This window comes from Triturus cristatus, chromosome 6 (assembly GCF_964204655.1).
Source record: "Triturus cristatus chromosome 6, aTriCri1.1, whole genome shotgun sequence".
NCBI classification, from domain to species: domain Eukaryota; kingdom Metazoa; phylum Chordata; class Amphibia; order Caudata; family Salamandridae; genus Triturus; species Triturus cristatus.
Genome location: NC_140589.1, coordinates 644,856,800 through 644,875,218, shown reverse-complemented (window position 1 = coordinate 644,875,218; position 18,419 = coordinate 644,856,800). Strand labels below are relative to the sequence as shown.

The 18,419-nt window shown below is 42.9% G+C and overlaps 1 protein-coding gene across 1 annotated transcript in view; it reads left to right on the top strand.

The window, feature by feature from the left end:
• The window catches only part of MANEA (mannosidase endo-alpha), a 234,456-nt gene that overhangs the window by 63,957 nt on the left and 152,080 nt on the right, over positions 1–18,419 (top strand). Inside the window, exon 2 of the mRNA XM_085611141.1 lies at positions 7,854–8,445. Within this exon, the coding sequence (XP_085467267.1) occupies positions 7,899–8,445 (547 nt within the window). The 5' untranslated portion in view covers positions 7,854–7,898. The remainder of the gene's footprint in view (positions 1–7,853; positions 8,446–18,419) is intronic.

The following is an 18,419-nucleotide window of genomic DNA, read 5'->3' as shown; positions in this document are numbered from 1 at the left end:
AGTGAAGGTAACACTCCCCTGTACACCGCAGGCACCGATCCCCCTGAGTCTTGTTTGCGGTTGTGCTGCTCCCTGATGACTTAGACACAGCACCCACGCCAAAAGAGGTGCAACTTCTCCATCGGGTCAGATTCTTCTCATCACCAAGGTTGGAGATACCAGAACCTACTGAAGCCGCACCATACCAATACCCGGGGTACCGGATCCCCTACAGCAAACCGCGAGACTAAGAGTTTGTGCCAGACTCCAACTACTGCAGAAGCAAACACCTGTCGAGGGACGTTGAGACTCTTGAGATCCATGTCCTGAGTGGCCCAGCTGTCCCGAAATCGCCTCTCTAAGTTGCCTGCTCCTGACCTTGAGGAACTCTTGAGCACGATGCTCGGCTGCCCTTTCTCCTCATGGACATTGGACTACTATTCCCAGAATGCTAAGGTACTATCACGTGTTGCCTCACCTGTTGGCAATAAAGAGATGTTTGGTGACGCTAGTAGTAGTCCTCTGCCTCTGAACTTGCTGTCGCTTTTGCCTGTGAACAAGAACGTATGATCGTTTGAAACGCGTAAGGCTTTGAAATTGAACCCGTGAAGCTGCTGAATGCGCTGCAGCCTTTATATGGATTTACTGATGTAGAGTGCGTCCTGAAGCTTGGACATTGTGGAACTTAATTAAATTACGGCAGTCCTGCCGTGAGGACCGCACCCCTGCTGAAATATGAGCATGCCGATGGGTCACCTATGCGGGAAGCCTGTGATCGGTTCATCAGTTTGGCAGTCACGATTGTGCAACGCACGAAGCAGCCCATGAGGAGCCCACTTATGGCTGAATTGAACTTTATTTAAAAGTGGCAGAAAAGGTTGTATTATGAACTGTTGGTGTTGACATTGGACTACTATTCCCAGAATGCTAAGGTACTATCACGTGTTGCCTCACCTGTTGGCAATAAAGAGATGTTTGGTGACGCTAGTAGTAGTCCTCTGCCTCTGAACTTGCTGCCGCTTTTGCCTGTGAACAAGAACGTATGATCGTTTGAAACGCGTAAGGCTTTGAAATTGAACCCGTGAAGCTGCTGAATGCGCTGCAGCCTTTATATGGATTTACTGATGTAGAGTGCGTCCTGAAGCTTGGACATTGTGGAACTTAATTAAATTACGGCAGTCCTGCCGTGAGGACCGCACCCCTGCTGAAATATGAGCATGCCGATGGGTCACCTATGCGGGAAGCCTGTGATCGGTTCATCAGTTTGGCAGTCACGATTGTGCAACGCACGAAGCAGCCCATGAGGAGCCCACTTATGGCTGAATTGAACTTTATTTAAAAGTGGCAGAAAAGGTTGTATTATGAACTGTTGGTGTTGACATTGGACTACTATTCCCAGAATGCTAAGGTACTATCACGTGTTGCCTCACCTGTTGGCAATAAAGAGATGTTTGGTGACGCTAGTAGTAGTCCTCTGCCTCTGAACTTGCTGTCGCTTTTGCCTGTGAACAAGAACGTATGATCGTTTGAAACGCGTAAGGCTTTGAAATTGAACCCGTGAAGCTGCTGAATGCGCTGCAGCCTTTATATGGATTTACTGATGTAGAGTGCGTCCTGAAGCTTGGACATTGTGGAACTTAATTAAATTACGGCAGTCCTGCCGTGAGGACCGCACCCCTGCTGAAATATGAGCATGCCGATGGGTCACCTATGCGGGAAGCCTGTGATCGGTTCATCAGTTTGGCAGTCACGATTGTGCAACGCACGAAGCAGCCCATGAGGAGCCCACTTATGGCTGAATTGAACTTTATTTAAAAGTGGCAGAAAAGGTTGTATTATGAACTGTTGGTGTTGACATTGGACTACTATTCCCAGAATGCTAAGGTACTATCACGTGTTGCCTCACCTGTTGGCAATAAAGAGATGTTTGGTGACGCTAGTAGTAGTCCTCTGCCTCTGAACTTGCTGCCGCTTTTGCCTGTGAACAAGAACGTATGATCGTTTGAAACGCGTAAGGCTTTGAAATTGAACCCGTGAAGCTGCTGAATGCGCTGCAGCCTTTATATGGATTTACTGATGTAGAGTGCGTCCTGAAGCTTGGACATTGTGGAACTTAATTAAATTACGGCAGTCCTGCCGTGAGGACCGCACCCCTGCTGAAATATGAGCATGCCGATGGGTCACCTATGCGGGAAGCCTGTGATCGGTTCATCAGTTTGGCAGTCACGATTGTGCAACGCACGAAGCAGCCCATGAGGAGCCCACTTATGGCTGAATTGAACTTTATTTAAAAGTGGCAGAAAAGGTTGTATTATGAACTGTTGGTGTTGACATTGGACTACTATTCCCAGAATGCTAAGGTACTATCACGTGTTGCCTCACCTGTTGGCAATAAAGAGATGTTTGGTGACGCTAGTAGTAGTCCTCTGCCTCTGAACTTGCTGCCGCTTTTGCCTGTGAACAAGAACGTATGATCGTTTGAAACGCGTAAGGCTTTGAAATTGAACCCGTGAAGCTGCTGAATGCGCTGCAGCCTTTATATGGATTTACTGATGTAGAGTGCGTCCTGAAGCTTGGACATTGTGGAACTTAATTAAATTACGGCAGTCCTGCCGTGAGGACCGCACCCCTGCTGAAATATGAGCATGCCGATGGGTCACCTATGCGGGAAGCCTGTGATCGGTTCATCAGTTTGGCAGTCACGATTGTGCAACGCACGAAGCAGCCCATGAGGAGCCCACTTATGGCTGAATTGAACTTTATTTAAAAGTGGCAGAAAAGGTTGTATTATGAACTGTTGGTGTTGACATTGGACTACTATTCCCAGAATGCTAAGGTACTATCACGTGTTGCCTCACCTGTTGGCAATAAAGAGATGTTTGGTGACGCTAGTAGTAGTCCTCTGCCTCTGAACTTGCTGCCGCTTTTGCCTGTGAACAAGAACGTATGATCGTTTGAAACGCGTAAGGCTTTGAAATTGAACCCGTGAAGCTGCTGAATGCGCTGCAGCCTTTATATGGATTTACTGATGTAGAGTGCGTCCTGAAGCTTGGACATTGTGGAACTTAATATATATATATATATATATATATATATGGATTGGGTATATAAAAAGGAAACATTTTACCCGCTCCATCAATAGCATTCGAGAAAAAATTAGCATGTGGACCTGTCAATAGAAATCTACCCGTGAGCATTTTAATATACAGAAGGTTAGTGGTGGAATTTCAGTAGTTTTGCTCTTTTGAGTCTCAAACATAACTCACTGTTTAACTGTATTTTTTCAGTAAATGTAGTCGTTTTTTAGGTCTCGCCTGACCCAGCGCATGCGCTGGTCTAGCGAGACTTATTGAGAGGGCTCCAAAAAGTGCTACCAGGCCAGCCTAGAGCTACAGTGCATGTGCGCAGGCGTGCGTGCCGCGCTTCACCGCGATTACTTTCACTTTCGCGGCCGCATCGCCGCTTTGATGTTTGATCGCGATGACGATCACTTTCACGGCCGCTTGGCATAGCCAATAGGTCTCGCTTTTGGGACCTTATAAGTATTTAGTTATGCAACTGTTGCATGGCTAAACACTTATAAGGTCCCAAAGGCGAGACCTATTGGCTATGCCAATGCTTGTTTAATGATTTACTTAGTCCCAAAACCCCAGAGCACACAGCCTTCAGCTGTACGCAGCTGGAGTTAGGCTCCGGGACTGTCCTCTATCCAGGCGCTGAGTCCAACCTCCCATCACTGTCCAACTTAGGCTGTCCTTGGCTTTATAGGGAATTCAAAAAACGCCTTTTAGGGGAAAGTGTGAGTCAAACATAAGCTCTACTCAGTGTCTCTCACCACTGTGTTTTATCTCTATATATATATATATATATATATATATATATATATATATATATCCAAGTGCCGGTCGCCACTGGGTAGTTTTAGTCAGAATCGTGTTTGCATAGGAAATGCCGTTTTTGTGTTGCTAATAACTTTGGCGGTGTTTGATGAATATCCACAAACATTTCCAAGAAAGTGCAAATTGTTGAAAAGCTTGTGCATTAGAAAGTTTAGTGGTTATTCATCAAGCTAGGGTTGGAAAAAAGGGAGGGGGGTCCCAAAACGTATTTTCCCCATACATTTTTCCATAAGCAATTTAGACACAGCTACAGCCCAAACTGCTGAAAAGATTGCCCCCAAATTTGTCAAAAAGTTAGATCTTGGTCTCAAAATGTTGATTTTTGTGTAAATCCGTACAGTAGTTTTGTAAAAATGAAAGTTAAAAAGCTTTGTATATATATCGCACACCGCAGAGGATCCGGTGACCCGACAGATCTCGGGCTGAGAACTGATTGGCTTCCACTACATCAACCGGGAAGTGGTGGCAGCCGCCTTAGGACTCGAGACTCAGTCCCAGGTCCTTAAAAAAAAAAAAAAGCTAAAAAAGGCATGGGGGCAGGGTAGGGACACTCTAACCCACTAGGTCTGGGGGTGGAGTCCTGTCTGGGATCAAAAACGTTACGTAAAACATTTTGCTGCAGATTCGTTGAGGATCCTCAAATCTTCTGTCATTATTTGTTTTAAAGTACGGGCTCTTCCCTTTTCTATAAAACACCCCCGGGGTGGCCTAGGTCCTGGGAGGGAGGCACTGGTCACCTCCCTGAGCCTAAAAAGTCCTCCCTGGACTCCATCCCTGGGACTGATAATTTAATAAAGTGGAGGGAGGCATGCAGCCCCCCTTCCCTGATTCATGAGAGGCCCCGGGGACATCATCCCCCTGGGCCGCATTTTAAATAAAAGGGAGGGGGCCGTGCATCCACCCTGCCAATGACCACGAGGAAGCCATCCCCCAGGGCCGGCTCAGGGACTGTGTCCTTGGGTGCCCAACTCCTGTGACACGGTCTGTTTCACTGTCCTGGGGCTTCCCCTATGGCCCCCCACATACAAAAAAATAGTGGGTCTCGTGGTTGGGACAGGGACACTCAGGTTTTGTAAAAAGTGAATAATAAATGAGTGGCAACAGCTACGCATTTATTATTCAGTGCTCCTTCAGGGAGCGTCCTATAAGGCCCTATAGACACATATTTTATTTTTGCTGATGTTCCTAGAAGGGGCAAGGAAATCACCTATTTTTTAATCCAGTGTTGTGGGTGTAGGCTGCAAAGATTTCTGCAGCCCCCCACAAAAAAACAAAAAAAAACGTAAGTCTTCTGGGTCAATGAAACAATTATATTTTTAAAAAGCATTTCCCAGTCTGAAGTTTTTGCTCTACAGCTGGGACTGCAGTGAAGTGAGGCTCGACTTGGAGACACGTTTCTTTTATTTAATTTTTTTCTTAAAGAAAGAAATCTATATCTCTGATATTTTTTTTTATTTGTGTTCACATTTTTCACCCCCAAAATATAATAATAAAAACTTTGTAAAATAATGTCACAAACATGTTGTTTACTTTAAAAATATTTGATAACGTTTTATTGATTAATAATAAGCATTGAATTATGTGCTTTATTGAAATATACATGTGATGTAAATTATTTTTGGAGAAAGATGAAAGATCGGCTTGCTATATAGGTTGTTGAGGGGGGAGGAAGGGTTTGGCCAAGTGCGACGGTGGGTTGCCTTTACATATGGAAATAAAATATTTCTTTACGTTGAAAAAACCCTAGAAATTCATTAAAAAAAACAAAGGTGAAAGTAACGTTATAGTTGGATGAAATGTTTAGTAACAATATAACATTTTAAACTCTAAAAACCATAGAAGTTCACAGGTTATAGTTATATTTTCTTAAGTAACTAGAACTTGTGCCCTCGCTGTGCACTGCTAAATACCCCACATATTACTTGACTAATGACATCATCGGTAATAGCACTGCAACATTTGCAATGAAATTATAGATGAGAAAACTGTCCATGACGGGAGTGCGAGTTATCCAGTCTGCTATACCACTGTATGCCACTAAACGGCACCTCACGCCACTCTATTCTACGCTAATCTGCTTAACACCACTCCACTCTGCACTATTGCACTCTATGCCGCTCTATTCTGCGCTACTCCATTCTACCCACTCCATTGTACACTATTCCACTGTATGACCCTCTAGTATACATCACTCCACTCTATGCCACTCCACTCTGCCACTCTACACTGTTCCACTGTATGCTACTCCACTTCAACAGTCCTGTGTACACCACTGCACTGTGCACCACTCCACTCTGCTATTCCACTGTATGCTGCTCAGCTGTACGACAGTCCAGTCTACACCACTCCACTGTACGCTACTACGCTAGATGCCAACACGCTTTACTCTTTTTTTTTTTTTTTTTATTGTATGCAACTCCGCTGTATGACACCCCACCATATTCCACTCCAAACCACTCCACGCTTCTCTACCCCACTCTGCTTTTCCTGTTCCACCCTACACTACTCCTCTCTAACCCACTGCAGTCTACGCCACTCCACTCTTTGCTACTCCAGGCTATGCCACTACACTGTGGTGTAGAGTGGAGTGGCGTACTATGTAGTGGCATAGTGTGGAGTGTTGTGTAGTCAAATACCATATAATGGAGTTTTCTAGAGTAGGGTACAGTATAGTGGGGTAGACTGTAGTGGTGAACAGTGTAATGGCGTATAGTGGAGTGACCTACAGTGGAATAGTGTAAAGTAGAGTGGTGTTGAATGGAGTGGCATATTATGGAGTAGCGTACAGTAGAGTGGAGTAAAGTTGAGTGTTACTGGTGTACAGTGTAGTGATGTAGAGTGTAGTGGCATATAGTGCAATAGCGTATAGTAGAGTGGGGTAAAAATATTTCCCAGAAACCTCACCGGTTTACAGATGTACAAATACAATATAATGTGCATTCAGCAGACATGTTATTCTGGACTAACAGGAAGACAGGAGGCCGCAATATTTGCTGTCACTCGTGGTTCTGTACACAGTTGTTTGTTATATTTTGAAAATTGTGTGACTTTTCAGAGAAGTGATACATCTAGATTGCTTTTGTTTATCTTTTCCTCTGGTAGTCAGCTTGTGAAATGTTGCAAAATACATTTTCTGATAGATGTGACAGCATGCAACTGTGCTGTTTCTGATTTCTCAAACCTCTACCTAATAAGGACACCCAAATTCCCAAAATCAAACTCAACAAAGGGTGGTTACCGGTTCACATAAACTACAACCAGTGCAGGAAAATTTAGAGCCCTCTTTCTTTTCCTTTTTACGTCACTGTGAAAATGGCAATCATTGGCAAATGCCCCTGCACAGTTGCGTATAAAATCAATGCTAGCAAGTGTACCATAGGGTTGCCATGGCGGACCTTGGCCAACTTAGTGTTTGCTGGGCTGGAGTGGTAGGAAACATACAGGCGCAAGTGGTACTCATATCCCTATGTCTCTTAACTGCAGTGAGAGGCTCCCACTATGTCTCCCACATTGGGTTTGTTATTGTTTTCAGCAGTGGAAAAAGTCTGATGCAAAGAATATTGTAGCCTAACTAAAGCAAGCATTAGGAACTTAAATGTTTTTACATAAGTATCGCCCCGTTGGAGTTTATTTCAGTGAATCGACACCTTTTGGAGAGGTGTTGTTAACAATATTTAGGCCACGATAGGCTGATTCTCCAACATCTTATGTGCTGAGCACCTTTTTCTTCCCTATGTGCTTTTACCTTGGTCCAGATGCATTCCTCCCCTTTGCATTCGTTTTCGTGTTTTTCCTGTGGCTACTTTGGAATATGGCATTCCAAAAGCCATGAGTTAAGATTTGCCATCACCTTTGACCGCTATTTCCTCACAAAGAGAATGTATTTTATTCTAGAATCCTAGTTCAGCCATGTGTAGATTGGTTTGCGTTTGTTTTTTGGACCTTAAAATGTTTTTCTATGTTTTTTCCTTGTAGGAGATACCTTGACGTTCATTCATCTCCGCCAAGAAATATGACATCATGACCAGATTCCGCAGGCGAACATGCATCACTTTGATATGTCTTATTTTCTTTGTTTGCTCAATAATGATGGGTCTAAAGACATTGCGACCTGACAGCGCTGCCTTTGGTAATCCATTTGGACTTGGTCTTCTTCCAGAATACCCTCAACGCACCACTGGGCAGGAGAATAAAATAGATTCCCGGAAAATTCCCAAGGAGGACACAGTAACCCAATTAAAGATTCCAGATAATATTATGAATACCGGAACAAAGGGGATCTTGGCTGTACATGATGAGGCGGAAGGATTACCTCCGCCCAATTACAACTTCCACATATTCTATTACACTTGGTTTGGTAATCCACAGTTTGATGGCAAATATATCCATTGGAACCACCCGTTGTTGCAACACTGGGATGCAAAAATTGCAAATAATTATCCAAACGGAAAACATAGTCCTCCAAATGATATTGGTTCCAGCTTTTACCCTGAACTAGGACCTTACAGCTCCAGAGACCCTTCTGTCATTGATGCCCACATGAAGCAGATCCGCTCTGCATCAATAGGTAATTCATATGTATTTCATTTTTCTTTGCTTTAAATTGTGCTTGCCAGTCAAGTGGGCGTGTGCCATGCAGAACGGCTATTTATATTGTTTCATTTTGCAGCAGATGGTCTGATTTCTCTTTTGCTTTAGCAGTCTTATATAATACTGCATTCTGGTGGAAGTGTCCATGTAACATGTACAAACTACAATAAAGGTAGACACTGCAGAACTATGATAAATTACTTATTAATTAGTAACCGTTGCCATCTGAAGAGATGATCCCAAATTAAGTGCCAGAGCCGAAAGACTTTCATTGAATGATCGCCGACTGCTGGCACTGCCCATGCAACCATTATAATTTTATCCCTTTTTCTTACATCGTCCATATGTCCACCATATTGCTACGTACAACTTTCCATTGGTAGCTTTTCTAGAGTTCTTTAGCTCCATAAAATAATAGTAAATACTTTGCTTCTCATTTGAAGGAAGTGGTAAATTGCATTTCACAATCTTGTATAAATGGTTTGATTCCAAGTTGTTTCATATCTGGGGTCAGTAGTTTGTCCTGTGCGGTTTTCAATAGCATTTTTTGTCCACTATTCATAATCGAAAACACTAGAATTCAGTGAACAAATGTGAATCATTAGATACTTGGCTAACATGAGTTTGCTGTAGTTCTGAATCTGAACCTAACCATACCAATAACAGTGTTACAGCAAACAAATGATGAACAGAATGCTGACAATGCAAACATTCTCCCCCAGTCAAAAGATCTGAGTTAACTCCATTGTTCTTTTGCCTACTACGCCACCACAGAGCAACCAGCAGGCCCATAATGTGCAAAGTGCCACCACCCTTTTGCAAATCCCATCTTATTACATCTGGCCCTTAATACTATAATTTTATATGGACTCCCCAATCATGTGCTGTATTTGTAAACCCTGCAGTTCAGGAAGTTCCAGGATCCACAATCCAGCACAGAATTTCCGAATCTCACTACAGAAATCATGTTTTGATTTTTATTACTGAGTGGTGAGGGCCTCACATGAACCTGGAGGTAAGGGTAGGCCCTTTTCTTTTCCAAAATAGGCCCTTTTTAGGTCTCGTGCTTAGCGTTAAAGTGCGCAGCACTGCTCGCGCATCGAGAGACCTCTTGTAGAGGGTTTCAAAACAGACCTAGGAATCACACACGTTTGTGCGTGTGCTTTTCCTTTTGGCCCACTCTATTGTCCTTTGCGTGCGTCTTTGTATAAAAGACAGCACACAATTGGCCAAAGGCGGGCGCATTGCTCCGCCCATGGCCTATTGGTGTCTATTACGCGCACCGCTGCCATGTGGTTTCAATTATCGTGCCCAGACACGGGCGTGATAATTGAAACCACATGGCTCGCTGTGGCGCGCGCGCACCACTCGCGGGCTCACCGCCTGCTCCCCCTCTCGTTTCAATGCTGTCTGGCTCCATCTGCAGTGGGAACAAAGCTAGAGACATTATTACACGTCCCTCAGCGATGGACCTCAGGGGGCAGCTGTCCTGGTGTCTTTTGCAGACGTGGAGCGGGTGAGAAAGTGTCTTAACAAACTCGTGAAGGTCCTTTCACGACCAGACATTGGACTCCCGGGTGTTTTAGAGGGCTGCCCGCGCGAGCATTGGTTAATTTCCTGCACTTGGTATGGCTCGTTTCACACGTTGTAATATTGTCACCCGCTTCATTAAAATGCTCGTTACACAACCTGCAAGGCAGAATTTCAGCCGTTAAGTGGGGTCAAGGTACGTCGGGCTTGGCTGTGAGTTAAGTGTTTAGGGCTCTCTTAGGCCCGGGTGGAAGTGCGGGGTGGAATGAAAGGGAACGAAGGGCTGTCGTCAAGAAGCTAACCCTTCTCCCCACAGCCTCCAGTGGGGCCCTATTCACCAGCTCCTCTGGGCGACGGGCCTTGGAAAGGCTAGACGCCACTCCCAGATCATTCTACTTTAACCAAGGCATTTTTTCAAACCTGCACAATTGGTTTACTTTTATTGTTACCACTAATCGGATTAGAGGCATTACAAAAGGATTTGTACATGATAATTAGTTTACTGCTCGGCCCACAATGCAATTGGCAACATCTTTCTGAAAAAAGGCAGGAAAAACGGATCAGGAATTGGGGGGAAATGATTTGGGACATTCCAACTAAAAACAAAAGTCTACAAGTTACACAGACTTGGTGGTTTTAATTTACAACTTCAAACTGTTTTTTTTTTTTTTTTTTTTTTGCAAGGGCAAAGGCGCTGCACAGACAAGAGGCTATTTACATAAATGCTCCCTGGAATTTAAACCCAGTTTCATGAATAAATCCTTTGGCTAACAAACTCATATAGATGTCTGTTTCACGTACCAATTGCACTTTCGATCATTTTGCAAGTCAGTCAAAGGTTCCATGAAATGACAATGATTATCCAACATCCCTGGCCTTCCTGAAAATAATAAATTATCCCGCACCATCAGATGCTAGAATCATGGTTTGAGTTCTTCATTATTGCCCCAGGATTTTAACCGCAGCAGCGATTCTGGGAGCAGTGTAGTCGTGTTTGGAGAGTGGGATTTAACTAGTATAAGAACATCGGAATATTGGGAGCTCCCATTTAAAGCAATGGAGTGCTCCAGGCTTTTAATGGACGGTAGAAGCCCGGAGCTCTGACAGTTTAAAGTAATGGCCTCACGGAGCCTGAGGGGATTTCAATCCCCTCGGGCTCTGTGAGGCCATTGTTTTACAAATTAGAACATTCTGCCCTCTGGGGCGGAATGTTCTAATAGTCTTGGAGCCCGCCATAGCAGGCTCTACCGGCCTTTAAATGCGTGTTTCCTTGTTAAAGGCCCTAGCTTTAATACTGGCGTGGGCCTTTAATGGCCGGTAGAGCCTGCTATGGCAGACTCTAAGGCTATAGTAGGTGGTTGTGAATATTAACATCTGTTGCTGCCACTAGATTTGGAACAAAGATTCATGCACAACTGAAGGTGGAGTGGCGTGTTTAAATAGTTCTACTTACATCATGGGATATGCAAGATACAAACATCTCTTTCAGATCAATTGATGTTTTTTATGTGTAGCAGCGGATAGCAGCTCTTACTTGTAAGTGGTACTGCACCCCTTGCCAATCCTGATCTCTGGGACCATGAAGACAACAGCTAGAGCAGAGAGCATGCAAAGCCCGGTTAACTCTCTGCAATTTTTACTCCTTGCTCATTCACTCAACTCTTTGCAGGAAATAAAGAGGCGGTTGAGGGGATAATGGCTGGACAAGGGGTCAAGATATCAGCTGGTGCATAATGACCATTCCAATACCCACTGCAATTTAATGAAGTGACATCCACAGTCATTCACCACCAATGTGCCTTCCTGCACCCTTGTTTCATACATATTTTTTTTTTATAGTTATATAAAAAAAATCATATTTTAACTAAAATAATATTGTTTTAGGCATCTGGGCTACTTCTGTGTATTTCCATTAAGGGCAATGCAAAGGCATTCTCGGGTGCGCACACGTACATAGTGAGTATTTATGTGTATGCGATAGGCCACTGTTCTATTTGTTTTGCTGTAAACAGATGACCTTTTTTAGGTCGTGCATGCCCTGCTGCTAGGTATGCAGTATTGGAGTATGACTTTGAAGCCCCGCCCACGCTCCGCCAATTTTTTTTAATTGGCTTGTGTCATTGTCCTTCATAAACGCTGGTTTCCAAGTCGTTGTTAGGCTAGTTAGTCGCTCCGTGGTACTGCCTTGTCTGCATTTGTTACCTCCCATAACGACTTGACCTTTTACTTGTCTTGTTACAAGGTCTGCTTTATCTTGGCTGTGAGCGCTATTTTGTTTAATGATTTGCCCCTATTCCACCCACTCGGGGCACAAGTCCTATAAAAAGAAGTGGGGGGGACTGACAATATGCAAATAACCTCATGACGTCTTGAAAAGCAGAGCTCGCACATTTCCTATGTCCAGTCCAAGTTTTTACTCTGTATTCTGGAACTTGTGGCCCTACTTATCCCATTAGAAAATGCGCAAATAAAGACATTGTATACAAAGTAATAACCTGGACTGAGGAACTACTCATGCAAGACTCTGGGAACGCTGGGGGCTCTGCATTAATAGAGGTATCTGCCCTGCGGCTAAATCGAATACCCGCTCTAGTTAGCAAAGAATCGCTGTGAATGCTGCGCGATTAACATATTCCTTAGCCGATTTGTGTTTTAAAGTCACAGGACGGCAAATGAACGCTGTTACATATTACTGCAGTTAGGACAATAACACTTACACAAACGGTTTCCTTTGTCATCCATGCCCCGTGGGGCCCAAGTTCTTGGTAGGGGGGGACTGCGTCCACCCTGTGAAAAGAGTGGGGGGGCCACAGTGTACCTGCGTGTATCCCCGACTTGAGCCCTGCACCCACTACATCCCAGCACGCCGCGCGCTTTTATTTTATTTACTAATGGCGGTCCGCTTTAACTATAGAGGGCGCGTTTATTTATTTATTTATTTTAGCAGTGCGGTCTGCTTTAAGTATTGTTGCTGCACTTACTTATTTTTTTTAGTTTTTTGTTTTTGTTTACTAGCACCCATGCAGCGCTTTCACATTCATGGAGGCCACACTCCTTTCTTTAGCAAAGCCGCTTCTAAGGAAAGGTGCTTGGCCGCTGAAAAAGTGAAAGTGCGGCATGGGTGCTTTTACAAAAAAAAAAGTGTTTGTCAACTTGACAAATGGATGCTTTTTTTGTGGGCAAAAGAACGATGGATTTAACCCAGATCTCTTGACTGGGGGAGAATGTATGCATTGTCAGCATTCCGTCCATCATTTGTTTGTTGTAACGCTTTTCGCCCTAAGTGGGATGGGTATTCCCAGACGTGGGACCCGTGCTCACTACGCCACTGGAGTCAAGCTATCCTGGCTGATGACGGCTGATAGCCAGAAACCGGTCCTAGGATGCTTGATTCCGGTCCAGGGAAGACATGGCTTGGCAGTTCGGGCTGGACTGTTCCCATGAGGCACAGGGTCAAGACTGATTTGCATATGGCCATGTCTAAACTGGGGTGGTGTAGTGGGCAAAAGAACGATGGATTTAACCCAGATCTCTTGACTGGGGGAGAATGTATGCATTGTCAGCATTCCGTCCATCATTTGTTTGTTGTAACGCTTTTTTTGTCATAGCATCCCTTGCTGTGGTTTCACTTTGAAGTCGACCACGCCCCTTTCTTTAGATGCGGCTTGTCTAAAGAAAGGGGAGCAGCCTCCATGAATTTGAAAGTGCTGCATGGGCACTAGCAAACAATCAAATATTTGCAATGCAATAGGTCTTGCATTTGCAAGAGTTTAAGGTATTGCATTGCCAATAGCTCAAACTCTCGTAAATGTGAGACCTATTGCATTGCAAATGCTTGTTCTTTTTCAAAACACTGTGCTCAGTACACCATTTTTGAGTAATGGCAGCCTCAACAGAAATATTTCTGCGGGGGGCAGCCCATCAGAATGCAGAGGTTTCTTGTACTCATAGCTGTATTCACAAATCCGAAGTGCATGAAGGGATCAAAAGCTCCCTACTACAATTTAGTGCCTTTATAGTTTAAATGGAGCTGTGAAAACTCTATGGATTCGTGAATCTGTGGATGAGCCGGGAATTAGAGGTGTAGATTTCTCCAAAGACTAACCTCTTCTTACTCAACCGAAACTCATTTTTAAGCCTTAATTTCTCAAACTACTGATTTACAGCAGGCCAACGAAGTGCATTGTTTGAGTACATGTTTGCCTTCATTCCAACTGCGGTGTAATTTTGTTCAGCTGTGTTTTTTTCTTCTTGAAAGAGCAAAGAAACGTGGGAAAAATTGCACTTTTAAGACCGGTCCTTTTTCTTGCTCTCCACTGTACGGATCTGCACAAAATTTGCTTTAAGATTAAAAAGTTGAGAAAGTTTAGTGCAAACAGAACCATACAAAAAACACCTTCCCTATGCATACTCTGACCTAACTATACTTACACTGAGAACATTGCCATTAGTGTCTATTGCTTGAGCCTTCAGTTCTAGAAAGACACCTGCCAGCAAGAGGTCCGGTCCTGTACCGTGAAGAACACAGGAAGCATTGTATTGTGCAAATAATGTTTAGTTTAGGAATTCTCCTGGGCCGTTAGTTTACACACAAAGTTAAGCTCTTAAACAAATGGTGCTAATACACAAAATCTTCCAGTAAGAACCATAAGAAGCAGTTGTTAAACGGAATATGTGCATTCCCTCCCAAACAATTTCTATGGAAATGGTACTAAATAGTGAATTTTAAGTGTACTTTTGGCGCACTTGTAATCTATGATATTATTTTGACCATGCATCAAACTGTTTTGCTACATGGTTCTGTAATAGAAACAATAAACGCAGCATTGCCATCTTTTGGGTAGTTCAAATGATGCTGTTTTGAGTATGTTGACAAGGCTGCTGCATAGATTAGAATAATTCAGCACGTACCTGCTTTTACCATTATGAACAGAAGTTGCTTCCTATTTGATACTTTTGGAAGTGTACCTGTTACTCTCTGTAGATTATATTGTACACCAGATTATATTATACACTGCGTTATATTCTACACCAGATTTCTCTTGATTTGCGTAGTCTTTCACGTAAAATGTGTGGCGCAGCAGATGTAAGCAATGCATAATATCCACACACAACACCCATCTATAGTTGGCTGAAGCAGGCTAGCTCACAGGCAAAAACTTCTGTCCTCTACATATTTAATTAGCCAGGAGCATAGGAAAGTAAAGGTCTCCGAAGGTGATCTACACAGAGCAGAATGTGGTCTGTTGCTGGCACATTTTTGTGGTAAGCTAAGCCAGGCCTCTTCAGAGGCTCATGGTCCTCTAACTCCTACAGTTATTTGTCTGGCTGGAGTTCTGCTAATAGAGGTGATACAATAGTTGATTCACGAGAAAACCATTGCAAGTACGAAAGTGAGCAAAGGCATGCTTTCAGAGAGGCAGCTAAAAAAGGTCCAAAAGTATCTGGAGGAAGATTGAAAATGACAGAATGACATGTTGGTAGTGGATGGCAAGCTAACGGTTTTTAATGAATTTTAGTTGAGTGTTGGTGATGGGTCAAAGGTGGGCTGGGGTTGATGGGGCTAAAGAAACTAAGCATAGTTGGGATGATCTGGTTCGCTGATCTCTTCAGGCATAGCGAATGTAGCTAAATCCATCTATGGATATGATCGAGGTAGTCCGCTGCTTAAATTGAGTCTCCTGTTTCTTCTGATATAGCAATGTCGACCTCGGTCCTGCTGACATACGTGTTGTAACTAAGTTGGTAATCATTGAGGATGCTCTGAAGAGTCGTAATATAAATGTTTAATCAAATAAATGGGCACAGAAGACTTTGCTAGCAGAGCTATATGCAAGATTTGACCAATTATTTATTTGTGAGGCTACTACAAGAACCTTTGCAAATCCGTTCTACTTTCCCTACCATTCACCGAGAGACTACTCAGAAACATTTTGTAGAATATGATAACACAATCTACTGAGAGCTTGAAAAGGAGCAAGGCATAGGCTCCACCCTGGCCTTTGGAGATGCTTTTAGCCATGCAGTGAGGACTGAAACTGGATTGCAAGTCACTGCTAGGGGCTACTGCTCTTTCTACGTCCTTCACTACAACTGGGGAGGCTGGAGATCAGCTTACAATTTGCCTGAGACTCGATATCTGGGTTCTTTCGTAGGTTGGTTAATAATGGCATTTTTAAACCTTTCCAAAACTGCTCTTCAAAAGTGACAGTCCTTCTTTGTTTTGTGATGATGGATTCATTTTGACTTCCTTTGAATGTGAATATCTCTTTGCATGGCTGATGGTTTAATGCGATTACAGTTTTGGTACCTAGAAGATTTATTGTCTTCACAGTTGCCAGAATTAGTACATGTTTTCAGCATTCAGAGTTTACTTGCATTCATGCTGGTGAATTCAGCACACCATTCTGTCAGCAGGTAAGTCAGTGTCTTTCTAGTGCTTTTCAACTTTATTCATTAGTCGTTTTCAGTGAATACATTCTTTAAATATTTAGACTATTTCATCTTGTGTTTCGTGTAAATGCTGGGCTCCACCCTGCACAGAATTGAGGAATCCCTCATTTCTGTTGCTATTTCAGGTGTCTTTGTTCACCACAAGTATTTAAGCGAGCATGCCCATGATTTAAAGTTGAGAACATGCACTTCAAAATTAAGCGCACTCCTATATCTATTCTTCCCCTGCTGATAACTTTGCTCCTTACTTCAGCTCACAAATATACAATATTCGTGCTTTCTGGAACCTTTCTAACCCTGTCTTTCCACTCTATGTTGACTCCTGTCCTAGTTTTAATAATCTCAAATCATGATCATCTAAATGTGAATCTTGAGCCTGTTGTAGCGCAAACATGTTGGGCCTCATCAATTATTTTAATAGTCTAGTTTCTTCTCAGCTACCACACAAAATGTATTAGGTCCTCCGATGGATCTTGCTCTGTGCTGAAAGAGACCAGGATACTTAGGGTGTGAACAATGATCATATGAGGACTGGTAATAAGATAATTATCCTTCATTTATCACTGATGAAATTTCCCAGATAATTTTGCCCTAGATCAGTTAGCCATAATTCAGATTAAATTGGCCACAGCAAATAATGAAACCGAATCGGCAGAGTATTTTTCTCAAATTGTATTTTATCTAGTTCCAAAAGGTTAGGATTCAATCTAGATTTAAATTTTGAGCAGATTTAATAAGCATTAACAAGCTAGTGACATTCAAATATGAAGGGTGCTAATTTCCTCAGCTGAGGGAGATTTTTCCTAAGAGAATACATGTATAGGTAAATCAGTTGTTTCTTATACTAACCCTATTAATAGAAGTCAGTGAATTTTCCAATGACCAGTTCCAGTTCTTGGACAGTAATGTCTGTCCCTGTCCACACTGCAGCATGAATGTCACAGTTGTTGTGGAAACCCTTCCAGCTGAAAAGATTCCACTACGCAGGATATCAGCCGGTAACGCAGTCTGCCATCTCAATTTGCATTGTTTCTGGAAGTCCAAATCGTCAGTCTCTGTACCGCAAGATGGGTAGAGGGGAGATGGACTAATAGGAAAAGCAGGAACAAAAAACAGGAACCGCCTCTGTCCACACTTTGGGCAATTATACTACATCGATTTCTGGATAACACCCCTGGACATTACCACATTTTTCAGATCTCTCTGTCCCATTGGTCAGTTTTGATAGGATGAGATAATGAAGTAGGTAAAAGTATACAAATCCGGAAGAATTTAGTGAGCCATGACTTTGTATTTTCCTTGAGATCACTGTATTTAGTCATATGATTGGCTCTGTCATTTAGGAAGTAGGTGATTTCATGTTCTCATCCTTTGTCAGTTCTTTCCCAAGCATAGCATGTGCTCTTCGATGTAGCCATTTTGTTACAAGTCCAGTCAAGTAAGCTAATAATGTGAAAAGAATTATTGAATGTTAGAGCACAAGTAGAAACTTTACGAAGGTTCCTATAGTCTTCAGACTATTCAGTTCATAAGTTCATATTAGGAAAGAAAGCAGGTTTTGAGGCCTTTATGAAATACAGCTTGAGCACTATGAATTTATGCTGAAATATGAATCTCGCAACATGTTATCATGTGTATTTTGTCAGTGGGACAAGTAGGCCCAACCCCCCTGCAGCACAAACCCTTTGGCTGCCAGTTGCAGTATCACATTAGAATCAGGGAAGGGCAGTGTATGCAGTTAAGGTAATATTTGTGTCCATATGTTAATGCTGTTCAAACTTGTATTTATGGTTCATTAATTGAAAGCCTTTATTATTAGGCTGCGCGCTCTAAGTAAATGTTGTAAGCCCTGACTGCACTTCTGACAGTGGTTCCAGTATAAAAGTGTGTACACACATTTTCAAAGTTTAGCAATATGAGGCTGTGTATAATGCTCCCAGAATGCTCTCTGATTTGATGCAAATATTT